This window comes from Vombatus ursinus, unplaced genomic scaffold (assembly GCF_900497805.2).
Source record: "Vombatus ursinus unplaced genomic scaffold, bare-nosed wombat genome assembly UNPS02014924.1, whole genome shotgun sequence".
NCBI classification, from domain to species: domain Eukaryota; kingdom Metazoa; phylum Chordata; class Mammalia; order Diprotodontia; family Vombatidae; genus Vombatus; species Vombatus ursinus.
Genome location: NW_020954702.1, coordinates 4,544,120 through 4,571,529, shown reverse-complemented (window position 1 = coordinate 4,571,529; position 27,410 = coordinate 4,544,120). Strand labels below are relative to the sequence as shown.

Genomic DNA, 27,410 nt, shown 5'->3' with positions numbered 1-27,410 from the left:
ATCCACTGAGCCATTAAAGACATAAGATTGTTCAAAAACACTGCTTAGGCCATAAGACTTGGAAGCCATATTAAACTGAAGTAAATTAAATTTATTGAATACTGATAATGTGTAATTTAAAAATTAAAAGTATAATTCATTCTTCTTAAGTAGCTCTACAAGGCTAGACCCACACAAGATACATACACTCGGATGCATCTAGAGACTGATGAATGAGTATTACATAAAACAGAACTTATGGAATGTATGGATGATCTTTATGTATGACTTTAAGGTGTGCAAAGTGCTTTATATACATTACCTCACTTGAGCCTCATAGTAGCCCTGGTAAGAAGGTGCTACAGGTATTTATCCCCTTTTCACTGATGAGGAAAATGAGGTTCAGAGAGGTTAAGAGTATTTGAACAAGTTCCTCCTAAGCACAGCACTTCAACCCATACTACCATGTTGCTTCTCACATAAAGTAACTGCATTTTGATAATACAGGTCTGTTAAAGTCTAACTAGTATGAAGACTGTGGCATAAATTAGAAAGAAGAGAATAAAGCAAATTTTAAAGCACCCCAACTAATCACTGGCTTTTGTGGATAAAACAGAAACATTTTAAATAAAGCTGGCATTGTTTTCTCAAAGAAAATTTGAACGATGACCCAACCATCTGTATTTCTAAAAGCAAAGTGGTGACTACTGTCAAAAAACTAATATCAAAATAATACTTTTAATGAGAAAAGAGAATAAAACATGTGGAAAAAAATTAAACACTATTCATGTCAACATCCCAGGAAAATTTACTTGCATTTCTAAGATCGCAACTGACATTACAGCTGGTTATAACTGAAATAAGGCTACTAGAATAAAATTATTCTAATGTTATTCTAACTCTCAATATGTTATTCTCCTGTAGCATTAAAAGCTTTTATGGTTTATTATGCTTATACCTTTCTTGAGCTGTTTAAGATCTCAAGCAAAGTATTTTTAACAAAATAAAATTTTAAGAATTTTATATAAAGTCCAATTTACCCAAATTTCAAAAGTACAAAAGAAAAATTGGAGTCTTAAAAAACTATTTTTATTAAAAATAGGTCAACGATATGTTGGTAAATAAAAGTGAAAAACCAATGGTAATTTATAGTCTAACTTGCGCATAACCAGAAAATACTACCAAAAACAAAAAAACCTTAAAAATCAACCACCTGACATATATATTTAAAAACAGTTGAGGAATTATTAACTCTCTAACCTGACTTAGAATCAAACAAGTTAGTTGTTAAATTCTGATATAGATTATTAAAGAACTATGATTTCATTTTTGTCTTTGATGAGCAACCAAAATCAGACATCTAATAGTTATAACTTCATCCAACAATTTACATCAGATGCAAATTTAATGATTCCCTCTTCCAAGAAAATATATTTGGGTTCTTCTGAAAATTGATGTAATATATTTGAACTTTCTTAGTAGTATTTTTTGCTGTATGCTTTGAGTGGACATGTGAATTTTCCCTTCTGATTTTGGAGAGCTTCTCAAAATGAAGCTCAGCAAGAGAGTATCTTTAGTAAATTGATTAAGTGTTCAAGAGTTTAGCAAAATTAAAGACTTTTCAAAAAACTGGTACAGAGAACTCAATGTTAGGTGTCTACCTCAAAAGCACTTCTGAGTAAAAAGCATATTCTGATTACACTACTCTTGATTATTGACAAAAAGGAGAATAAAAGAATCTGCTTTTCCAACAGACACTGAACCATAAACATGAGATTTGGTTGAATGGGAGCGGGAAGAGAAGCAGCAAAGATGAATTCAAATTCATAATTTAAATACTATCCAACAATTTCTAGGTTCTTTTCAGGTACAAAAATCTTACCTTTCCACCTGTCTTTTTGGGCTTAGGTTCAACCTTTGCAAGGACTGGTTTCTGGAAGACAAAAGTATCTGTAAGTATTTCATTGTCTGATATGTAACAGAAAACAAGAATGAGTAAAGTTGACTTTACTTACAGCTGACAATCTTGCCGACCTCCTTTTGGGCTTAAAAAAACAAAAGCAAAGTTATTTAAGATATGCATGTAACTTAATGATGCTTCATTCCCCAAGATCCACATTTCTTGAAATTAAAAAGTCCTTACCTCCTCCTTTAGGTCCCCTTCTGCGGAGTTGACCTAGTCAAAGATATTCAAAAGTTAATAATACTAAAAGCATCAAATGAACCCAGATCCCAGAGTTTCCCAGAACAACGTCCCAAATTAGGGAGGCTTTTTGCCCTAGGGAAAAATCTGTCTTCAGAGACTTCAGAATAAGATTTAATAGAAATATTCAAATTTTGAACTTCACCCCAACTGAAACAGAAATTTCGAGAAGGCCAATCGCAGGAGGTAGATGTCATTATAGTAGAGTTCGAGGAAAGAGGAGATACTGATAAATCAAAACAAAAACACACAATAACCACTCCAACTCTTCCCCATCAGGCAAGTCTTTAGAAGGATCTCCATATTTCCCAAACCTGGTCTCCTTCCTACTAATACAGGGAGTAGCTGCTGCTGCCAACCGGTTAACTCTATTCGAGGGAAAAGCAAATTTTGGTAAACAGTTGGGATTGCAAAGTTCGAGAAAAAATGGAGGAAGGTGTGTGGTTGGCAGAGGAATTTCATTCTCCCTGCAAGAATGCCACGATAAGCGAGGTCTCCAGGTCGTCCGTAAGAGGAAGGGTGACAAGGCCTTTACCTCTAACTTGATTGCACTTATGTTTGTGTGCCGTCTCCTCCATTAGCACTGTGAGTTCCCGGGACGCGAGGACCCCGATTTCGCTGCATTTGTGTCCCGAACACTTAGCAGGGAGCCTCCCACACAGGAGGCGCGACTTGACTTTTGCCCGCAGCCGGCCTTCGGGAGCGGGGCCCTCGGGAGCGGGGCCTGGGGCAGCGGACGCCTCGGGCTCCCCAGGAGCCGCAGACGGAGCCGGTCACGCGTGTCAAGTCCGCTCGCGACTAGGGCGGGCCACGGCAGTGACCGGATGACCGCACACTCACCTTCCTCTTGGGCATCTTGGCTGCGAGTGGGGATCAGCTCCCTCTCCCCAGACTCGGGCGAGCACCGGCGGGAGCGACAGGGCTCTGGGGTCGGAGGGAAAAGGCCGCGGCCGCGAGAGCTTCTAGACTAGCCGGGTTCCTGGGCCTCGACGCTCCTCCTCCCGCCGCTGGGCTGCTAGGAGCCGCAGCTGGAGCAGCCCCAGAACTAGATGGAACCGGATTGGAATCCCGCCTCCTCCCCCTTCCTCCATCTCCCTCTTCCCGCCGGCCCAGGCCACTCTCCGCCACAGCCAATTGGCTAGGTCCGTCCCCCTCCTGCCGTTCAAACGCCGACACCAATCCGGCATAGGCGGAAAGCACAGTCAGTCACTCGAAATCTTTGCTCCTCCCCTTCACCCTCCGCTTCTATTCTTTCTGGTCTTCATTTTTCCTCTTCCGGAGCCTGGGACCGGAGGAGGAAGCGGGGCCGGCCACCTACCCGCCCCCGACTCCCAAACCGCTTCTCCTTCTCTCACTTTGCGGGAAGCGGGGCTGCCGACTCCGTCTCCACCCTCATTGGCCGAGGTCAGCCACGTGCCTTTACTTCGTTCCGTGTTCTTACGCTCAAGCCCCAACCCCTATTCGCCGACTCGTTTTACGTAATAGTCGTTGTCCCCTGGCCAGGTCCTAGAGCTAGACGTAAAGCTTAAGTTTTTGTGGCTTCTTTTTTCCCAGGGATGATGAGGCTTGAACGCTTCTTGCCATTTGAGCTTGTACTAGAAGAGGTGGAGGAAGGAAAATCAAAGAAAGAACACAGATGAGTGTTTGCTTTTCACCTTTACCCCACCCCCCCCAAGAAGTGAAAAGAAGGTCTGACAGCTAGATCCCCAGCGGCGCAAGTCTACGCTGCATGCGCAGTGCCAGGGAAGGAGGCCCCATAGTCGGTCAGAAGCCGGGAAGTGGGGGGCGGGGGTATAGAGGGAATTCTCCAGCGCTGGACTCGCTGGACCATGGAGCACGATTGCGCAGGCGCCTCCCAGCGCGGGGGATCCTGGGCAGGTTTCCCCGCAGGACCCCGGGAGTCTTGAGAAGATGACTTTAGAGGAGAGCGAGGGATGCGTGTGGCTAGTCGTGCTTAGCTCTGTGTTTGTGTGTAATCTCCTTAAGCTTCTCCTCCCCTCCTTCTCTTCTGTCGTAAGTAGCTGCCCCTCCTGCGTCCCCGATTCCCAACTTTCCCGGAGCCGGTGGGCACCCGGGATCCCTCCCCCGGTTAGGCCGGAGTCGTCTCGAGATCGTAGCTTCGGTTGGTTGGGCGCCCGTGACCCGCTGGATCGGCCTGCCGTCCTCCCCCTCCGGGTCTCCCTAGGGACCGGAGGCCGGAGGAAGACTGGCTTCCGTTCAGCTGCAGGGAGCATTCGTCAAATATTTATCACGTGCAAAAAATACTAAAACAAAAAACACCCCAAACCACCCATTGTTTCCAAGGTGCTTACTGTCCACTGCAAGACGCATCTTAAGTAAATTAAATGTAATTTGAGGCGTGTGGAGGCAGTCACTGCCATCTGGGAAAGGTTGACGGAGGAAGGAGGTGGCACAGTGGGTGAACTTTAAGGGAGGGAATGGGGCCGTAGGGTGAGGCAGGAGGGTGAGTCAGGAAATTGGAGGCCAGCGGAGGGGAAATGGGAGGCCAGGTAGTGGGAGCATCAGGTTGACCGGGGGAGAAGTGAACAAGTACTTACTAAGCGACTGTTATGTGCCAGGCACTGTGCTGAGTGCTTTACAATTATCTCATTTGATTCTCACAGCGACCCTGGGAGGCAGGTGCTATTATTATCCCCATTTAACAGATGTAGAAACTGAGGTGACATCTCGCTACCGGTAAGTGTCTGAGGCCATATTTGAACATATTTGAGTCAGGTCTTCTGACTTAAGGCCCAGAACTTTATCCACTGTTCTGTGTAACTTCTTTACAAAAAGTATTTTAAAATATCTCCTTAAACAGGTTGATACCAAACTCTGGAGGGCTTTTTATGCTAGGATAAGGAGTTTGTATTTTATGTTAGAGGCAGTAAAGAATTACTGATGTTTTTAAGGACAGAGATTTCGTTGACCTGTTACCTTAGGAAGATTATTTTGGCAGCAGTGAAGGATGGATTGAAGACAGAGTCAGATTAAGGATCAGTTAGGAATCTACTGATGGATTGAAGACAGAGTCAGATTAAGGATCAGTTAGGAATCTACTGCCATAGTTCACAAAAAAAGTTCAAAGGGTCTCAATGAGAGTACTTGGGTATATGAGGGGAGAAAAGGAGGTAGATGTGAGAAATGTGGAGATAAATCAACAAGACTTGACAGCTAATTGGATATTTAGGGGAGAAGAGTTGAGGATGACTATTAGAATGGTTTGTGCTCTTAAAAACAGGGAAGTTTGAAGGAGGTACGTTTAAAGGGAATGAGTTTCATTTTGAACATGTTGAGTTTTTGATAACTTCTGGCACATTCACATGAAAAGGTTAGCACCTAAGAAGTCTACTAATTTCTCTGCTCCGTATTTCTCATCAGTCAGACAATAAGTTCTTTTGGGCAGGAATTTTTTTTTTTTTTTTTTTTTTTGATATCCCAAGTATCCAGTTCAACACCTTCCACTTGGGTACTTAGTAAATGCTTATTGAATTGAATTTGTGAAACAAGGGGAATTATTAAATAAGTTTTATAAATTAATTTTGTTTTGTTTTTATCAGTTATATGTACCACCCTCACACCATTCCTTGTAACAAAGAAAACAATTAAATAAAACTAACTGGTCACAGGGTCCTCTTGAAAGCATGTACAACATCTTGAACGAGTAATTTCCCACCTCTTGATAGAAAGGATGATTTTTTTTTCCCTCATTTTTTTCATGACCAGGATGGTTCATTAAAATTACCCAGCATTTGGTGTCTTTCCAATGATATCATTGTAGAAATTGCTTATGTTGTGGTTGCACTTCACTTTGTTCATACAGCTCTTGTGTTTCTCTGAATTCCTCTTATTTGTTGTTTCTTGCAGCATAATAAATAATATTGCATGATATTCATGGACCACAGTTTGTATACCTGTTCCCCAAACTATGGATGCCTACTTGTTTAAAGTTTTTTCCTTTCACAAAATGAGCTGCCATGAATATTTTAGTATTATGTGGTATCTATGTTTTTGGACCTCTTTTGGGTTTATGCCCAGTAGTGGAAACTCTGGATCAAAGGATATGAGCAGCTGACTGATATATAATGCTAACTCTTTTATAGAATAACTGGACCAATTCATAACTCCACCAGCAGTGTATTAGTATGCCTTTCCACCTCTCCAGCATTGACTATTTCCCCATCTTTTGTGATTCTTGCCAATTTGCTGGACCCCTAAATTGTTTTAATTTGCATTTTTCTTATTACTAATATTTTGAATAATCTTTCATCTATAGTCAGTCCTCAACTTTCACAAGGGTAACAATTCTATAAAACACAAAAGTAAAAAACACAAATGTTGATACATTAAACATATGGAAAATAGGGGGTGACATTCTTGGGACCACCAAAAACTATAATCTTTCACTAGAGATTGCTGAAAATATACCTTTTTACATGCAGTTTTTTATAATTAAACATTCTGATATGTACTTTTCCTAACACAATAACCTTGAAATAACCCATAAAATGCAGTACACAAAATAATATTGATAACATGCAAAACATTTTTCTTGCTAGTAATTCCCTATAATTCTGTGACCTTTTGTGCTAACATCTCGATAAAACAAAAACCAAAAAAAAGGATTGATTTCAGATGATATTCACTTTTTATAACACATGAAATCTATACTACCATAAATACAAAAAAATTATTAAAACTAAAAATTCTTGAAACTAAAACTTTTTTTAACTTGAATCTTACCTTCCACAGTGTCAGATGGCAGTGTGAGAGCATTGTACTGTATACTGTACTTTCCCCCTTTTTGTGATTACAAGAAATCACCAAAATTAGGACCATAACAGCTGCAGACATTGTGGCACCTTTATTTTCTCACTAAGCTGCATCACTGCATCACTGACTTTGCACACTTGGGCTTAGAGCCCAAAGGACTTGCACTATGTTTGGTGGCATAATTGTAACACAAAACTTGAGACAAACAATGAAAACATGCAATGAATACACAGGGTGCTCTTTGTAACAGAAGGTGAACAGGACCAATGAAGTGCCTGGTAGGATACTAGCTGCTCCACAAACTTGTACATATCGTGCCCCTCAATTTTTTCTCTACTGTGCATAGCCAAATGTGTATAGTTGCTAATGTGGAAGTAAAAATAAGGTTACTAATAAAATCACGAGAATGCTTGAAGTCTCTCCAGTTAAACAAGTCCTCTATAAACATACAGAGGACTAACTGTAGTTGTTGATAGTTTGATTCTTCTTTTGAAAACTTTGTTGCTATCCTTGGCCCAGTCCATGATCTGCTTGCTATTTGCTACCTTTGGAGTGCACTTACTGGCTTTTGCCGGTTAGAATCCTTTCCTTCTTTCAAAGCTTACTTCACGTGCTACCCCCTTGGGAAATTTATAATTTGTATTTACTTTTGTGTGTATATATTGTTTCTCCCAACCCCTCCCACCCCCAGCATATAAGCTCACTGAAAGTTGAAAATGTTTTGTTTTGATCTTTTTATATTGGCACAGAGTGGATAGATGATTAGTAAATGTATGTTGAATTTAATTGAATTTTGACCCGTTACCAAGAGGGCAGCTGAGGTAGATATTGTTAAGGCCCATAAGTATAAAGTAGGACATAAGCAAATGTCAAACAGAATCTACCTATGCATAGGGAAGAGAATTTTTAAAAAAATTTTTCAGAATTAAAACTTTTATTAGGTTTAAACAGGCTTCAATTAAAAAAAATTATTAAAAATAGCTTTAATTTACACTAAACAGGGGCATTAGAAAATTGGCTAGTTTCCATAATTGGACTTTCTTATAATGTACTAGAAAGCTGCCCTTTTTTCCCCCTGAACCATATTTACTGTATTTGACTGTGGAGGTAGTCAGGTCAACAAGCGTTTATTGAGTGCTTACTGTATGTTAGGTACTGTGCTAAGTTCTGGGGACATTTGTGTCCCCAGTTATTTATATGTAGAGATATTTGCCCAGAAAGGCAAAACAAAAAGAACAAAACAGAACAAAATATTCCCTGCTGTCAAGGAGCTCACAGATTAATAACATGCAAACTGCTATGTACAAACGAGATAAATTGTGTATCTGTAATAAATTGAACAATCATAGAGAGAAAACTCTAGCATTAAAGGACATCAGGAAGGCTTCTTATAGAAGGTGGGGCTTTAGCTGAGATTTGGCAGAAGCCAGGGCAGCCAGGAGACAGGTGAGGATGAAAAGAAGTGTAAGCTTGATGGACAACAACTGAGGAATAGCAAGGAGGCCATTGTCACAGACTGTGTGGAGGGGAGTAAGGAATAAGAAGACTAAGAAGGAGCTAGATTATGAGGGTTTTTTAAAATCCAAACAGGATTTAATGTTTTATTCTGGAGGTAATAGGGAGCCACTGCAGTTCAGGCTTGAAGTAAGAAGAGCCTGCACCACAGGATGGTGGCAATGCCAGAAGAGAGAAGGTAGAAACAACAGGAATTCGCAACAACTTGGGGAGTGAGAAAGTGAAGAGTTAAGTATGACACCAGAGACTGTGATACTTCTCTTTCCTGGTTCTTTTCTTGTCTGATTGTTATCTTCATCCAGGTCATACCTACTAACTGGTCATATCTATTAACTAGGCCTTCTCTCTATATACTGTTTCTCTTGGTTATCTTATCAGCTCCTCTGGATTCAATTATCATTTCCATGATGATTCTTAGATTTATTTATCCAATCCTAACCTCATTGCTGACCTCCAGACTCACATCTCCCATAACTCATACCTATCTATTCACATCTAATACTGGATGCCTTGTAGACACCTTTACAACATGTCCACAACCAACATCCCCCACCTATTGCCCTCAATCCACGTCCTACTTGACATCTCACTCTAAAGCAGCACACCCTTTCCTATGTGCTCTATGGAATGCCTCTTCGATAACTGACATGCTTGCTGTCACCTTAAACCTTTTCCTTTCTCAGTACAACATATATACTCCTTTTACCTGCCCTTTTACCTACCCATCACGAATAGCATTATGATAATTCAGCAAAAGCTTTGATAAAAATTAAGGTGAGCTATTTCCACAGCATTCCCTTAACTACTTTTTTAGTAATATGGTCCAAAAATAAATTAGGGACGTTTACCATGGTGTTTTTTGTTTTTGACTGGGCAATGGGGTTAAGTGACTTGCCCAGGGTCACACAGCTAGTGTTACTGTGGAGGGTACTGTCATCCTCCTGGTCACTCATACCCACAACTGTATCCAGCGCAGGGATGATGGTCTGGGAAGGAAGAGAGGGGTGGAGGTATTGGAAGTCATGGTAATGACCAAGAAGAAGGTTAAGGTTTGCAAGGCAGTGGGAAAGATAGATTGATAATAGATTGTGATCAGATAAGGGAATTTCAGTGTTGAGTGGGAATACTTATGAGTGATAGTCAGGTCAAGGGATAAGGCCAAACTCTTGTGTATAGCTGAAGTGGAGTGGAAGAGTAAGTCATGGGAAGTAAGGGAATTGAGCAACTAGGAAATTAAAGTGATTGAAGCAGCATCACTTTGTATGTTGAAGTGATGTAGTATATGAGGGAAAGGAATTGAGAAAGAAAGACTGTGAGCCAGGCACTGAACTCATTGAGTAAAGGATAATGTCCTGGAGGTTGATAAATAAACGCTACCAGAATCTTGATTGAATGATAAATATAGATTGAATGAACCTCAGAGAAGAGGTTACTGAGTGATGGTGAGAGAGGGAGAGCCTGAGAGTTGGGAAACAGTATTCCAACTCCACTGCAACCAGTAATTTGGGGGGGAAGGGGAAAGGAGTGAGTGAAAATGCAATCAGTGCTGGGAAGGGTGGCCAGGAAACCTGTCCTCTGGAGAGAATCAGGTCTCAGTGAGTGCAGGAATAAGAAGTACTGAGAAAGGAAAAGGTTTAAGGTGACAGCAAGCATGTCAGTTATTGAAGAGGCATTCCATAGAAAACATAGGAAAGGTTGTGCTGCTTTAGAGTGAGATGTTGAGTGGGACGTGGATTGAGGGCAGTAGGTGGGGGATGTTTCAATGATTTAGCCATGTGTTGGAGGAGCTATGAATTGCTGGGAAACGCTGAAATTTTTCTTTTTCTACCCAATTACATGTAAAAACAAAGAAAGCCAAGAGAATTTTTTTTTAAGTATACTTTGATCTGCATTTAGACTCTAGCAGTTCTTTCTCTAGAGATGGATAGCATTTTTCATTATAAGTCCTTCAGAATTGTCTTGGATTATTGTATTACTGAGAATAGCTAATTCATTCACAATGGATCATTATACAATATTGCTGTTTCTGTGTACAATATTTTCCTAGTTCTGCTCATTTTACTTTGCATCAATTAATATTTCTAGGTTTTTCTGAAAACATCTTGCCTGTCATTTCTTTCTTTTTTTTTTAATTTTTTTTTCTTTATTTGCAAGGCAATGGGGGTTAAATAACCTGCCCAGAGTCACACGGCCAGCAAATGCAGTGTATGTGAGGCCACATCCGAATTCAGGTGCTCCGGACTCCAGGGCCAGCACTCCATCCACTGCGCCATCCAGCTGCCCCCGTCATTTCTTATAGAACAATATTCCTTCACAATCATATGCCACAACTTGTTCAACCATTCCCCAATTGATGGGCATCCCCTCAGTTTCCAATTCTTTGACATCACGAAAACATCTGCTATAAATATTTTTGGACATATAGGTCCTTTTCCTTTTCCTTTTTTAAAAATCTCTTTGGAATCCAGACTTAGTAGGGGTATTCCTGGGTCAAAGTAGGCATATCAAACCATGTGCATGGTTATATAGCCTTCTGGGAACAGTTCCAAATTGCTCTCCAGAATGGTTGAATCAGTTTACAACTCTACTGACAGTACATTAGTGTCTCAATTTTCTCTATCCCCTCCGACATTTGTCATTTTCCATTTCTGCCACATTAACTAATCTGATAGGTGGGGTGATACCTCAGAATTATTTTAATTTGCATTTCTCTGATCGATAGTGATTTAGAGCATTTTTTTTCATGTGACTATAGATAGCTTTGATTTCTTTGTCTGAAAACTGCCTGTTCATATCCTTTGGCCATTTATCAGTTGAGAAATGACTTTTTTTTTTTAAATAAATTTGACTCGGTTCTCTCGGGCCTTTATCAGAGAAACTTGCTGTAAATTTTTTTTTCACAGTTACAGTACTAACTATAATTTCCTTCCATTCTGTTTCCCCCTGTTTATTCTACTCTGTCTTTCCTTTCACCCTGTCCATCCTTAAATGTGTTTTGCTTCTGACTACTGCCTTCTCCAGTCTGCCCTCCCTTCTATCAGCACCCCATTCTCCTTGGTTCCTTCTCCTCCTACCTTCTCGTAAGGTAAGATAGACTTCTATATCCAACTGAGTGTGTATGTTATTCCTTCTTTAAGCCACTTCTACTAAGAGTAAGGTTCAAGTGCTCCCCTTGCCTCCCACCTCTCCCATCTTTCACTCCACTGAAAAAGCTCCTTGGCATCTCTTTTATGTGAAATAACTTAATCCATTCTGTTTCTCCTTTTCTTCCTCTCCCAGTGCATTCCTCTTTCTCACTCCTTAATTTTATTTTTTTAGGTAGCATCCCATTACATTCAAGTCAGAACCATGCCCTCTGTCATGTATACTCCTTTTACCTGCCCTAATAATGAGAAAGTTCTTAGGAGTTACAAGTATCATATTCCCATGTAGGAATGTAAACAGCTAAACCTTATTGAATCCCTTATGATTTCTCTTTCCTATTTATCTTTTTATGCTTCTGTTGATTCTTATATTTGAAAGTCAGATTTTCTATTCAGCTCTGGTCTTTTCATCAGGAATGCTTGAAAGTCCTTCATTTCATTGAATGTCAGTTTTTTTCCCCTGAAAGATTATACTCAGTTTTGCTGGGTAGGTGATTCTTGGTTATAATTCCCTTTGCCCTCCAGTTATATCATATTCCAGGCTCTCTTATCCTTTAATGTAGAAGCTGCTAAATCTTGTGTTAATCTGACTGTGACTTCACAATATTTGAATTGTTTATTTCTTGCTGCTTGCAATATTTTCTTCATGACCTGGGATCTCTGGAATTTGGCTATAATATTCCTGGGAATTTTTATTTTGGGATCTCTTTCAGGAGGTGATCAATGGATTCTTTCAGTTTCTATTCTACCCTCTGGTTCTAGATTATCAGGACAGTTTTCCTTGATAATTTCTTGAAAGATGATGTCTAGGCTCTTTTTTTGATTATGGTTTTCAGGTAGTTCAGTAACTCTTAAATTATCTCTCTTGGATCTATTTTCTAGGTCATTTGTTTTTTCAGTGAGATATTTCACATTTTCTTTTATTTTTTCATTCTTTTGACTTTGTTTTATTATTTCTTGATGTCTGATGGAGTCCTTAGCTTCCTCTTACCCAATTCTAATTTTTACAGGATTATTTTCTTTAGTGAGCTTTTGTATTTTCTTTTCCATTTAGCCAGTTTACTTTTTGAAGAATTATTCTCTTCATTGGATTTTTTGTGCATTGTTTACCATTTAGCCTACTTTGTTTTTTAAGATGTTATTTTTTTCAATATTATTTTGTGCCTCCTTTACCAAGCTGTTGAATCATTTTTCATAATTTTCTTGCATCACTGTCCTGTCTTTTCCAAAATTTCCCTTTACCTCTCTTATTTGATTTTAAAACTTTTTTTTTAAGCTTTTCCAGGAATTCTTTTCTGGGCCTGAGACCAATTCACATTTTTCTTTGAGGCTTTGGATGTAGCAGTTTTGACTTTATTGTCTTCTTCTGAATTTGTGTATTGATCTTCTCTGTCACTGTAGTAACTTTCTGTGGTCAGGTTTTTTTTGTTGTTTGCTCATTTTTCAGCCTATTTCTTGACTTTTAACTCCATGTGAAAGTGAGACTCTTCCTTTGAGGTAGAGGGGGCACTGTCCCAAGCTTCAGGCCTTTCTTGCTGCTGCTCTCAGAGATAGTTCTAGGGGTGTATAAGTTTTCAGTTCTTCCAAGGTGGTATGATCTAGGGAGTGTAGTCACTGCTCTCTTGGCCTGTGCTTTGGTCTGTGAGTGACCACAAGCACTTCTTTTCCACCATGGAACTGTGATTAGGGTCCCCATTCCCCTGTAGCCACAAGCTTTGGTGTACTAGTGCTCCTCCTTGACTTGGGATTGTGACCCAGATCCATGTATGAGCAGTGCAAGTGACACCTGTGCCAGTAAAGGGACTCCTATAATCTCCTTCTGACCAATTGTTTGATCCCCTTTCCATCTGTGACCTGAAAGTTCTGGAATCCTCCACTGCCTTCTGTGATTCAGTTGCCCCCAAGGTCTTCTGCTGGTTTGCTAGGGTTCAGTCTATGCTGGACTATGTTCGACTTTCACCCAAGTGCTACAGACCTTTACTACTGACCTTCTAAGTTGTCTTGGGCTAGAAAATTGTTTCACCCCATCCTTTTGTGAGTTCTGCTGCTCTAGAATTTGTTGTGAGGTTTTATTTAAAGTTGTTTGAAGGGGAATTTGGTAGAACTCACGTGATTCCCTGACTTTTCTGTGCCATCTTTGCTGTAATTTTTTTTGTAATTTTTGAAAAATTTTCAAGAAAAATCACTTGACTTTGATCCATTGACACAAACCCTGAAAAGTACAAAGATAGGAAGATACTATATATATACCAAAATTTTCATGGCACCACTTTTTGTGGTAGTAAAAACTAGAAATAAAGTAGATGCCCATCAGTTGGGGAGTAGCGGAGCAAATTGTGATACATGAAGATAATATAACATTATTGTATTATAAGAAATGACAAATATGAGGAGTTCAGAAAAACATGGAAATACTTGTTTCAGCCTTTGTGGGTCCATAACCAACCTTTGTGGTAAACCGAACTTGTGGAATGGTATACTCACTGACTATAATAGTGTAAATGAAATGCTGAAAAACAGGTTAATTCCTGACTAGCTGTAATGACCAAACTGGAAAACAGATAATGAAACATAGGCCTCTCATCTTTGTGGTGAGGTGTGTGGATAAGGGAAGGACAACTGGTTACAGAGTGTTAACAGTAACTGTTAGCTGCAGTTAATGTGTAGGTTTTGGTCAGTTGGTTGTTTTGTTTTTTTGTTGAAAGGGAAGATTCAAGAGTGGGGGACAGTATGGGAAAATTAGTAATATTTTTTTAAAAGGCAGCAATACTTATTTTTAAAAAGACCCTGGGAAAAATATTTCATTAATTTTCTATTCTTTATAGTTGCCAATCACAGTCCTTTATTTTTCTTCAAAGAGTCAGCTAGGTGGCTCAGTGGATAGAGTATCAGGCCTGGAGTCAGGAATACTCATCTTCCTGAGTTCAAATCTGGCTTCATACACTTGCTAGCTGTGTAACCCTGGGTGAGTCATTTTTCTCATCTGTAAAATGATCTGGAGAAGGAAATGGCAAACCACTCCAATATATTTGCCAAGAAAACCCCATGGGGTAATGAAGAGTTGGATATTACTGAAAAATGGCTGAACAACAACACAATTTTTCTTCAGTTTGGTTGCCTTATACAGGCTGTCTTATTTGGATTTTGAGTATATTTATGTTTTCAAATTCAAAATGTAAAAAAAAATTGCTTCTATTTAATTCCTTATCTGATAATCATGATATGTGCTATATTAAAAAAGTGGTTAATAAGAGGATGATATTAATAATGATTTTTGATTGAATAGCATTTTAAATATTTACTTTTTTTTTGGTCAGATATCCAAGCTGCTACAAAAGGATGTAGACCAAGAGTCCCAGATGAGAGCAGAAATACAAACCATGAAACAAGACCTCTCAGCTATTAGCATGATGGATGAATTTGCCAGATACGCCAGACTAGAACGAAAGATTAACAAAATGACTGATAAGCTGAAAACTCATGGTATGTTATCTTTTATTTGCAACATGCTTGCAGATAATTTAGAACGATACCTTTTATGCAAGTTTTTCATTTAATGTAAAGTTCATGTGAAAATTTCTACAACGATTATGAATATTTTTTTCCTGGGTGGACTTTTTTAGTAGTAGTAGAAATTTTAAAAAGGAAAATAATTCAACTAGAAACAATATTTATGATTCTAATGCACTCCTGCTTGCCAAGCACTAAGGGATATTTCCAGAGCTTAGCTGGTTTTTTACTCCAGCATAGAGTCAATCTGGATAAAATGACTTCGTCCAGACATGAAGTCTCATGGTAGATGCTGAGGGTGAATTTTTATCACCAGAATAGAGATAATATGTACAGATTTGCTTGGTTAGCAAGAGATTGAGTGAGGCATTATGACAATACTGTCCTTAAGAAAGTTTTATGCTGTGAGCTTGTAACAGATTGCCTTTCTACCTGTCGATGGGAAAGTTAGAATAGCAAATAAAATTAGAAGAATGTCTTCAAATGTGAAATGAAATCTCATTTAGAGTCTGTAGATTCAAGTCGCATTTTATAAAGTCGCATTTGATAGAAATATACCAGATTTCTTGTCAAGGAGGGAAGGGTGAGAGTAGTTCAGAGTTGTAAAATCCTTAAATGTTAAATCTTTTTAAAAAAGAAAAGTTACTTCCATCTCCATAAATTGTCCTTCTCATTCCACCTTTTTCCTTCCAGTGAAGGCACGAACAGCTCAATTAGCCAAAATTAAATGGGTCATAAACATTGTTTTCTACATATTACAGGTAAGCATTCTTTGGTATTACTTATTTTTTAATCTTTGGAAACCTTAAAATGTGTGCTATTATTAAATGTGTTATTAAATCTGTATATACATTCATATATATGTGAATCTATATAACATTTCATATATGAACTTCCCTCCCAGGATGGAGGGGCAAAGTGTAGTACATTATGTGAAATAGGGTAGAGAAATACCCAACAGTTATGTGTGTCATATTCTGTGTGTCATTTGCATCTTTCTTTGCTACGATGCTGAGGATTCTTCTGGCTTGAAATCTATACACAGAATTAACTACAGTGTAATGGAAAGAGTCTCAGATGTGGAGTCTTCAGTAGGTTTGAGTCCTGGCTCTGTCATTTACATCTCAGGACCTTCATCATTTATTGGGCTAAGGATTTGTCAGTTCACTTAGATGGCAGAAATGAAAACATGGTACAGTGGAGCTCAGTCTAGACTCAGAACCTGAGTTCAAATTCGAGCTCTGCTACTTACTACTTTTATAAGTCATTTAACCTCTTTTGGCCTCAGGCTTCTCATTTTGTAAAGTGAAGGGTTTGAACTAGATGACCTCTAGGGTCTCCTCTAGCACAAAATTTTTGATCCTATCAAAAAAGATAGCATCTTAGGGTATATAGGAACTGCTGACTTTGATACAGAGCTAGTCTGCTTGGCCTCAGGAAAGATGATGTTTGTCTTTAAAACTGTCTGGTCACTAGTAAAATGAGGATCAGATGCTTCTGTAACAGCTGAGGCTCAGAGGCAATGTTTCACAGAAATGCTTAAATGACTAGCCAGGGAATGAATTTCAGACAGTATGATAAAGCATGTGGTGCTTTAAGGTTTGCAAAGCATTTTATGTGTGATATCTCATTTGATTTTCATAATAACCCCATGAGGTAGGTGCTAGTATTATCATCCTTATTTTACAGATGAGAAAAGTGAGGTACATACAGGTTAAGTGACTTGACCTGGAACACCCAGCTAGTAAGTGTCTGAGGCAGGATTCAAACACAGGTCTTCCTTAACTCTAGGTCCTGCACTCTATCCTTTGTTCCACCTAGCTGCCCAAAAGGACATATAGAAATAGATCACAGTAGAAATTCCACAGATCCAAATATATAGAGAATTCCAGAAGATAGATGAATCAAGTTTGTACCAGGAACTGTGTTGCTGGGTGTCAGAGACACAAGTACAAAAATGAAATAATCTCTTTTGGCAACCGCAGTATCAATGTAAAATGACCTGAATATCAGAAGAATCTTTGTGGTGCACATGCAGATATACCTTCCTTGTTCAGGAGGGTTAGTGGCCACATTAGAACTAACAGAGGACAGGAAAATTGTTCAGTAGAAGTACAGCTTGCTCTGCAGATAGCTCCATACCCTGTGATGAGTGTGCAGGAGGTTTTGGTGGAATGAACATTTTACTCTTCTTGGCAAATGCCAGGGCCAGTATATTTTCTCTCTTGGACTAAAAGTCTTTGAAACTTCATCTGGCATCTATCCTAAATAGAGGTGAGGTAGAGGGGGAGAATGGGCTTTATGTCCTATGAACTATACTAGCTATATTAGTCTGTGGCTATACAAGTGAAAAATCTACTACTCAACTGAAACTGCTTTCTTCAAGAATAGTGATGATTTCGCAATTGCAGAATCCAGTGTTCTTTTGTCAGTCTTCATCCTTGATTTCTCTGCAGCTTTTGACATTACTGTTTACCTTTTCCTGGATTGTCTCCCGTCCCCTGGCTTTTGTAACACATCTTCCCTAGTTCTCCTTCTCCTTGTCTGACCATTCCTTTGATGTATCATCATCCATATTCTATCCATTTTCTTTCCAGGGCTTTGTCCTAGGTCATCTTCTTTCTTTATACATATTCTCCTGGTGATTTCATTAGCTCCCATGGGTTCGATTAGTTATATACAAGTAACTCCCAAGTCTTTACAAACATAGCCTTAATGTCTCTTCTGTATTCCAGTCCCACATTACCAACTACTCACTAGACATATCCAAGGCAATATGCTACCTTTTCCTCCTAGTACCTCCAGTCTCCTTTCCACCAAAAAAACCCCCCAAAAACCCATCCCTCCTTTGAAACCATTCTTTCTTTTATGCAGTGTGTCCCAAAAGTCTTTGGGCAGTTTAAGCTTTAATTGCTTAAAATACCTTTGGGATACTATATTGAGGGTACCACTAACTTTCTAGTTGCTTAGGTTCACAACCTCAGTGTCATCCTTAACAATTTTTCCTCATCCTTTACATCCATTCATTTGCTCTTCTTGAAGATTCTCCTTCCATGGTGCATCTTATTTTCATCTCATTTTTCTCCAGTAACTCATCCCCTCTCACCTGGACTATTATACTAACTTCCTAATTGATATCCCTGCTTCCAGTTTTTCCCCATGAATTCTAGCCTTCATTCAGTTGCTAATGAATCTTTCTAAATCATATTTCTGTTTTCACTCTTCTCAAGAATCTTCAGTGGCTCACTATGATTTCTAAAAATATAATGTAAACTATAATGAATTCTTCATTCTGCATTTAAAACTTTTCACGCTCTGGTTCCAGTCTACCTTTCCAGAATTATTTCACATTTCTTTTATTTACACATTGTACATTCCAGCTACACCAACTTATTTGTTCCCTAAATATGGCACTCTGTCTTTGTGCCTTTGTGCAAGCATGTTCCCCCATAGATAGGAACTTGGAATATATTCTTTCCTCGCCTCTGCCTCTTAAAAGCCTTAGTTTCCTTTGATACTTATCTTCAGATGTCACTTGTTTCTCACAATCTCAACTGATAAATCTTCTGGGGGTAGAACCAAGATGGCAGAGTAGAGAAAATGCTCAGCTAAGTCCTCCAGACAACTTTAAAATAATACTTCAGGTGGCAGAGCCAACAAAAGGTCAGAGTGAGACATTTTTCCAGCACAAGACAACTTGTTAGTTAAGAAAGAGAGGTCTCTGGCACAGGGGTGGAGGATGGCCTGGACCCCACTTGGGTGAAACACCAATGGAGGGATTAGGTGGTGGTGACAGAAGGAACAGCAGCTTTGGGAGCTCCAAAACCAGAGATGGTAAGGGCACCTGCCAACTGGTGAGAAAGAGACTGCTAGGACTGGATGTAGGACCCATCACTGTTTAGCAAGTCCATTGCCTATGCCTACTTTGCGTATTGCCTACTTTTGGGTCATAGTTCAAGGGCAGGGAGGAGCACTTTCTGTCAAGAAGGAATGGAAGCTCTGAGGGGCAACTGTTTGGCAACTCCATTGTCTATACCCACTTATGGCTATAGACATTCAGCGGCGTGGAGGAGCACTTTTAGTCAAATAAGCCATCTGGGGCAATATCATTTCTGGTCCCAAGGGATCAAAGTTTCCCTGTAGGAAATGTAAGATATTTGATCTTGGCAGTTTAGCACATTTTATGAAATCAAATTAGGCTCTTAAGCATTACTTTTAGGAGAAAATTATGTGAGGAGAGCTTTTGACTTTGTTTTCAAAACCAATTCAAAGAGACTATATTCTATAAAAATTTGAGAGAAAAAAATAATGTGGTTTATCTGTTAGATAAAAAAAAAATTAGGAGACAAAACTCAAAAAGATAACAAGAGGCATTAGCTATTTTGGCTTCACATCAGTAATAGGCAGTAATCCCTGCAGAGATTGGCATGTAATGTAGCAAAGTGGGAAGGTGTCATAGAAGGCCTTATGAGAATAACAGCAACATTGTGTAATGGTCAACTATGATAGACTTAGCTCTTCTCAGCAATACAATGATCCAAGACAGTTCCAAAAGATTCTTTTTTTTTTTTTTTTTTTTTTTGGTGAGACAATCAGGGTTAAGTGACTTGCCCAGGGTCATACAGCTAGTAAGTATCATGTGTCTGAGGCTGAATTTGAACTCAGGTCCTCCTGACTCCAGGGCTGGAGCTTATCTACTGCACCACCTAGCAGCCCCTCAAAAGATTCTTGATGGAAAATGCTATCCACATCCAGAGGAAGAACTATGGAGTCTGAATGCAGATTGAAGCAAACTATTTTCACTTTTTTGTTTTGTTTTGTTTTGTTTTCTTTCTCATGGTTTTTTCCTTTGTTCTGATTCCTCTTTTACAACATGACTAATGTGTAAATATGTTTAACATGATTGCACATGTATAACCTCTATTAGATTGCTTGCTGTCTTGGGAAGTGGAGAAGGGAAGGAGGGAGGGAGAAAAATATAGAACTCAAAATCTTATTTAAAAAAATGTTGAAAACTAACATTACATATAATTGGAAAAAATAAAATACTACAAAAAGAAAAAAAGAAGACTATGAACTTTATGTGTATTTGGCTTATCTGTCATTTATAATCATGTTAATAAGCTTACATTAATAAAGTCTGCTCATAAATCTTTGTAAAAAATTTTTATTCATTTTGAACTTAAATACAAAAAGACTAAAGAGGACATTTCCATGTTCACAGCACAATGTAAAAGAGGATTCAATATCAAACCATAAATTTCCATTATTTTCAAAACAAAACTGTGTAATAAATACTGCACATTTTCAAAACTATGCTGCTTTTCTCTGCTTCTTTCTAAGTTTTCTTTTGTTCTCTCCAGTGCAATTTTTATTTTTTTCTCCCTCCCCAACCCATCATAGAGAAGGCTAAAACACAAATATGTGGGTATACATATATACACACATTTTATATATATGTACATATACACAATGTATGTATATGTGTATATAAAAATGTATATGTAAAGCCATACTATACATATTTCTATGTATCAGTTCTTTCTCTGTAGGTGGATAGCATTTTCCTTCAGAGGTCCTTAGTAGTTGATTTGAGTGCTTATGATACTCAAAATGACTTAGTCATTCAAAATTGTTCTTTGAATAATATTGCTGTTACTATGTACAACGTTCTCTTTGTTCTGCGCATTTCATTCTTCATTATTTCATGCAAGTCTTTCCATGTTTTTCTAAAATCAACCAGCTTATTATTTCTTATGGCACAGTAGTATTCCATCACCATCATGTACCATAACTTGTTTAGCCATTCTTCGATTGATGGGCATCCCCCCAATTTCCAGTTCTTTGCCACCACAAAAAAAACTGCTATAAATATTTTAGAACGTATAGGCTCTTTTCCTTTTTGCCTGGTCACCTTGGGAAATAGATTTAGTAGTGGTATTACAGGGTCAAAGTTTTATAACTCTCTGGGCTCTCCAAAATGATTGGATCAGTTCACAGTTCCACCAACAGTGAATTGGTGTCCTAGTTTTTCCACATCCCCTCCAATGTTTGTTGGACATACAATTGGACAAAATAACTCCTTATAATTGTTTTGATTTCATCTTTGTTAGTGGTATATTCATCCTTTTAATTTTTAATACTAGTGATTTGGTTTTTTTCTCTTTTAAAATCATATTAACTAAAGGTTTATCTATCATCCTGGTTTTTTTCATAAAACCAACTCCTAATTTTATTTATTAATTCAATGGTCTTATACTCATTTTTATTACTCTCATCTTTAATTTTTAAGATTTCCAATTTGGTGTTTAATTGAGGATTTTTAATTTGTTCTTTTTCTAGTTTTTTAAAAATTGCATACCCAGTTCATTAGTCTGCTCTTTCTCCATTTTATTGATAAAAGCATTTAGAGATGTAAATTTTCCTCTGATTACTGCCTTGGCTGTGTTCCATGGGTTTTGATATGTCATCTCATTGTTATTCCATAAATCTTAAATTAATGATGTATTTTACTTATCAGGTTTTTTTTCCTAGGCTTTATTGATGATCACACTTATTTGGAAGTATTATTCTGATCCTGTGACTGTGCTACCAAGTAAATGGATAGCTCCATTAGAACGCTTAGTGGCATTTCCTACTGGAGTAGCAGGTAAGACCCTTTGGTAATCAGTCTGATCTTGGATAAGGAATAGAATTGTTGATCAATGTAATAGGTTAGCTATACAAAGTAGAGAAATAAATGGAGTAGATTAGCTACACAATATAGAGAAGTGTTTGATAAATCCCTAAATCCAAATTATTGGGGCAAGAACTCACTGTTCCACAAAAGCTACTTGGAAAATTAGAAAGCAATCTGGGAGAAACTAGGCATAGACCAACATCTCTCATTGTATACCTGGAAAAGATTAAAATGGGCACATGCTTTTAAAATGGACAATATAAGCAAATTAGGGGAGCATGGAAAAAATTATTTGTCAGATATATTTATAAGGGAATAGTTGGTGACCAAACAAGAGATAGAGAGGATCACAGGAGGCAAAATGGGTAATTTTGATTACCTTAAGTTAAAAAGATTTTGTACAAAAACAGCGCAGACAAAATTAGAAGGAAAGCAGGAAGCTGTGAAGAAATTTTATGGCAATATTCTCTGATAAAGATCTCATTTCTCATGTACATAGATAATTAAAGCAAATATATAAAAATAAGATCCATTCTCCAGTTGTTAAATGATCAGTGGATATGAACAGGCAGTTTGCAGATAACAAAATCAAAGCTATCATTATTCATATGAAAAACAAAGATCGAAATCACTGATAATTAGAGGAATGCAGAATGAAATAACTCTGAGAGGTACCACCTTACACTTATCAGATTGGCTAAGATGACATTCAAGGAAAATGAAAAATGATGGAGGGGATGTGGGAAAATATGTGCACTGAAGTACTTTTGATGGAGCTGTGAGCTAGGCTCACCATTGTGGAAAGCAATTTGAAACTGTGTCCAAAAGATATTAAACTTATTATGCATACTGTTTAACCCAGCAATACCACTACAAGGTCTATACCCCAAAGGAAAAGGACCCATATATACAGAAATGTTTATAGCAGCTCTTTTTATGGTGGCAAAAAATTGGAAACTGAGAGAATAGTTATCAATTGGTGAGTGGCTGAACAGGTTGTAATATATGAATATTAATACTATTTTGCTGTTAGAAATGATGAAAGGGATAGTTTCAGGAAAACCTGGGAAGACTTGTGTGAACTAATACAAAGTGAAGTAAGCAAAACCAGGAGAACATTCTACTGTAACAGCAATTTTGTGACAGAGGTCATCTGTGAAAGACTTAGCTACTCTGATCAATACAATGAATGACCTCTGACAATTCCAAATGAACTCAGTGCACATAGAAGCATATTTTCTTTCACTTTGCTTATTTTTCTTGATTTTTTTCCCCCTTTCTCAACATGGCTAATGTGGAAATATGTTTTTCATGACCTCATATGTATAATGGATATTGTATCTCTTGCTTTCTCAATGGGTACAAGGAGAGAATTAGGAACAGAAAACAAAAAAAATTTTAAAAATAGATCCTTTAGTGGAAATTAAAGTGTATATATACACACTAGTATGGATAATGTCAAAATTAATATATATGTGTATAAAAGAAGAGAAAACTTGACTCAAATACTTTTATAGCTATAAACAAAAATTCCTGCTAAGGAAATAATATCTGAAGTCCAGAATATTTTTTCCTAGTCTAGCCCCTCCTCATGGAGATTGTGAGGGAGACACCTTGTAAGTAATATGTATAGTCAATCAAATTCTCAAATAGCCGTCTCTAAATATACACATCTCGTTTTGCATCTCGAGCCCACCTCTCAGCAAGCATGTAACATTGTTCATCTTTAGTCCTCTAGAATCATAGTTGGTCATTGCATCAGTAGGAGTTCTTAAGTCTTTCCAAATTGTTTGATTATACAGTATTGTTCTTATAAATTATCCTACAGGTTCTGCTCACTTCAGTCTGCATCATTCATAAATTACCCCATTTCTCTGAAATTTTCCCTTTCATAATTTCATAGTACAATAGTATTCCCTTACATTTATATGTGATAATGTGTAGTCATTCCCCAATTGTTAGTTTTTTGTTCTTACCTATTACAAAAAAGAGCCACTATAAATATTTTCATGCATATGAGGCCTTTTCCTCCTTTTTTCATCTCTTTGGGGTGTAGACCCAGTCAAGATATTACTGGGTCAAAGGAAATGTACAATTTATTAGCTTTGGAGGCATGGTTGTAAATTGCTTTCCAGAATGACTACATCGATTTGTAGTTCCACCACTGATACATTAATGTACCTTTTTTTCCCACAGCCTCTCCAACGTTTGTCATGTTCCATTTTTTGGTCAATCTTGCCAATCTGGTGGTTATGAGGTAGAACCTCAGAATTGCTTAATTTGCATTTATTTAATTGTCATTGCTTTGGAGCATTTTTTCTATGGTTGTGCATAGCTTGGTTTTCTTCCTTTAAAAACTTCTTTTCCTATCCTTTGACCAGTTAGTAGTTGGAGAATGGCTCCTATTAGACATTTGAATCAATACCTTATATGTCTTAGAAATGAGACCTTTGTTAGAGAAACTTGATGTGATGATTTTTTTCCCATTTAACTGTTTTCTTTCTATCCTTAATGCATTGTTTTGCATTTGTGTGAAACCAAGTTATTTTATTTGAAGCTTTTCCTGAACAATGCAGAATAACTTAACACTTTTGGGTGGTAATTGCATGTCAGAGATATGACACATAGCTACACATATACATATGTCTACACACATATGTATGCATGTGCACATATGCATGCATGTATGTACATGCGTATCTATATATACATATATTGCCATCCAAAACTGTAAATAAATGAATATACCCAACATATGGTCCAGAACTATGTATTTTCTGGGGAAGGGAACTTCTCTATAAGAAAATTCCCTTTACAAGATAGGCAAATAAATGTTTTATAAACTATAGTTTTAGACGTTTGCTTAGGGCACTGAGAGATTATGTGTCTTGCCCAGAGTTGTGAAGATATTATATTGTTGACAGAGATAGGTCTTGAACCCAGTTAATCCTGTGTCACTTATCCACTATACTATGTTGCTTTTTATTGTTGTTTAGGTACCTACTGTTAAATGGTAATTCACAGAGGACTTCAACATTAAAAAAAGTGCTGAAACAAATTGTGAAGGATGTCTTTTACTGTATTTATTTAGCAATATAGACCTTTAATAGCATAAAAACAAATGATTTGAGAATACTAAAATATAAATTTATTCTTTACATGAAAAATTTGCTTTATTCCAAGTTAGTTATAAATTCAGTAGTAATATGTCCAAAATTGTCAGCATATTATATGTAGTTTTTTTTTTTAATCATTAAACAGGTGGTGTTGGAATTACTTGTTGGCTTGTCGTCTGCAATAAAGTTGTGGCTATCATGCTTCACCCTTTTAGCTGAAAAGAAAAATGAATGAACTCCAGGATTTTAATTACTGTTCTACTATCACAATTAAAAATCTGGTTAAAAGTTTTTCTTTTAAAGCATACATTTTTCTGGTATACCAAGGCTAAGAAAAAATTGTTTATGTTTGTTACAGTTGAACTAAAATGATTTTGTTCTGAATATACTATACATCAATAAGTCCAATGCTAATTTGTTTTCTTTAATAATGGTGGCATTTATGAGACATTTAATGTAATTTAGAAGTGATTTTTTTTTTGTCACTACTGTTCTAATTTGCTAAGGGAAATAACTCTTAATAACACCAATACTAAAACATGACATTAGTTTTTTTAGTTTGGTCCTACAAAATATATTCATTAATACCGAAAGCATTCTTATTATTGACAGAGCTCCACTTTCTGTTGTGATAGTTGTTGGTGTTAAATCTGTGCTTATCTATCTTTTCTCTAAGGGGTAAACTGTGTAGATTATAAATCTAGCTTATTGTTAAAAACGGTTAGAATTTCATTATTTTTATAAATGTTTGCTATATGTTGTTTTGTGCATGAACTGCTTTTGTATGTGAAACCTTTATGAACTTTATCTTAATATTTAGACTGAATTTAATATTTATGCTCATGAAATGAAAAAGGTTAATTGAGATCTGATTAAATTATTAAACCAGATTCCATTTGGACTTTGTCTATAAAATAACTGTATGAAGCCTACATTATTGGCTTATTAGTAACTAAAAAGCTTTTTTCAAAGATTTGTAGTAGTTTTTACTTAACCAACATTTGTTCATTATGCCAAATCACTATAGTATAGCTCATCTCTATGTGGGGTTGTATCATTCACAGAGTACTTTCCTTACAACTACCCTATGATATAGTACAAATATTATTGTCTTCATTTTGCAGATGAGAAGAATAAGACTTACAGAGGTTAAAACTTGTGGATAAATGTTGCAATTGGTCCTTGAACCACATCAAGCTCATTCTATAGTACTAGAGTGCTCTTAGTTTTAGATTGCCAGTCAACAAGCTTCTCTTAAGTGATTACCATGAGCCAGGAACTGTGCTAAGTGCTTAGGATAGAAAGGAAAGCAAAAACAGCCTCTGCATTCAAGAATCTCATATTCATATGGAAGAGACAACTCCATAATCATATGGAAGAGACAACATGAAACTAACTAGGTACATACAAGATACATACAGAGTAGTTGGAAGGTGATTTGAGAAGGGAATACACTAACAGCTGAGACAACCAGAAAAAGGGTCCTGTAGAAGGTAGGATTTAAGCCGAGTTTTATAGAAGCCAGGGAAGATAAGAGAAGGAGATGAAGGTACAGTGCCTTCTAGGCACGAGGGACAGGCAGTACAAAGGCCTGGAGATGGAAGATAGAGTGTCATGTTCAGGAACTGCAAGTAGCCTAGTACAGGTACAATTTAATGTATTTGGAGGGGAGCAAGGTATAAAAAGACCGGAAAGGTAAGGAGGAGCTTTAAGTGCCTAATGGAGTTTATTGTATTTGATCCTGGAAGAAATAGAGAGGCATGGGAGCTCGTTGATTGGATAGGGAATGGGGTGGGGGATAAGGAAGGGGGAGCAGGGAAGTTCCATGACATAGTCAGACCTGTGCTTTAGAAAAATCACCTTTGTATCTGAGTGGAGGATAGATTGAAGTGGAAAGAAACTTGAAGCAGGAAGAACAATTAGAAGGCTATTTGAATAGTCCAGTTCAGTGCTGGTAAAAGCCTGTATGAGTGGAGAGAAGAAGACATATAGGAGAGATGAGAAGGTAGAAACAAGATTTGGCAATGGATTGGATATATGAGGTTAGTAAGAGCAAAGAGTCAAGGATGATATTGAGGTTGCAAGCTTGAGTGAATGGGAGAATTACTATGCCCTAGAAAGTATAAGGAAGGTGGGAGGATTTGGGGAAAAAGACAAATGAATGGGTTCTTTTTGCGTATATTAAGTTTGAGATACCTGTAACACATCTACTTTGAGAAATATCCAGAAAGCAGTTGATGCGTTGTTTTCTCCTCAGTAGTTAACTTATCAAGTGTTACTTTAACAATCAGTTGCTGAAATTCTCATAGTCAAAATAGCACATGTGTAACAGGATATAAAAGAGATCTCCAGTTTTAGCTTGAAACATTTTTATTCAGGCAAAGTCGTGATTGGATATTGTGACCTGCTGCCAGCCACCATCCTGAGTAAAGTGAATAGTTTTTTTATGTGTGTAAATTGGGAAAATAGAAGTTTTTGGATTTCTTTTAAAT

The 27,410-nt window shown here is 37.5% G+C and overlaps 1 protein-coding gene and 1 long non-coding RNA gene across 2 annotated transcripts; one reads left to right on the top strand and one right to left on the bottom strand.

The window, feature by feature from the left end:
* Nucleotides 1-1,860: 1,860 nt before the first annotated feature.
* LOC114029249 lies at nucleotides 1,861-3,236 on the bottom strand. Its single transcript, XR_003567460.1, has 4 exons — nucleotides 3,023-3,236; nucleotides 2,123-2,155; nucleotides 1,995-2,024; nucleotides 1,861-1,912 (listed from the first exon to the last, which is right to left on the bottom strand). It is a non-coding gene; the product is annotated as an uncharacterized LOC114029249 (long non-coding RNA).
* Nucleotides 3,237-3,953: 717 nt separating this feature from the next.
* WRB (tryptophan rich basic protein) lies at nucleotides 3,954-25,140 on the top strand. Its single transcript, XM_027843612.1, has 5 exons — nucleotides 3,954-4,195; nucleotides 14,931-15,096; nucleotides 15,817-15,884; nucleotides 21,658-21,772; nucleotides 25,064-25,140. The coding sequence occupies exons 1-5, from the start codon at nucleotides 4,094-4,096 to the stop codon at nucleotides 25,135-25,137; spliced, it is 525 nt and encodes a 174-aa protein (XP_027699413.1). The 5' UTR covers nucleotides 3,954-4,093; the 3' UTR covers nucleotides 25,138-25,140.
* Nucleotides 25,141-27,410: the final 2,270 nt, after the last annotated feature.

Excerpts from the sequence above, each read along its gene's own strand:
- WRB (XM_027843612.1), top strand. The coding sequence starts at position 4,094 with ATGACTTTAGAGGAGAGCGAGGGATGCGTGTGGCTAGTCGTGCTTAGC. Across the intron at positions 15,885-21,657 it reads TTGTTTTCTACATATTACAG|GCTTTATTGATGATCACACT; the intron begins GTAAGCATTCTT and ends TTTTTTTCCTAG. Across the intron at positions 21,773-25,063 it reads ATTTCCTACTGGAGTAGCAG|GTGGTGTTGGAATTACTTGT; the intron begins GTAAGACCCTTT and ends ATCATTAAACAG.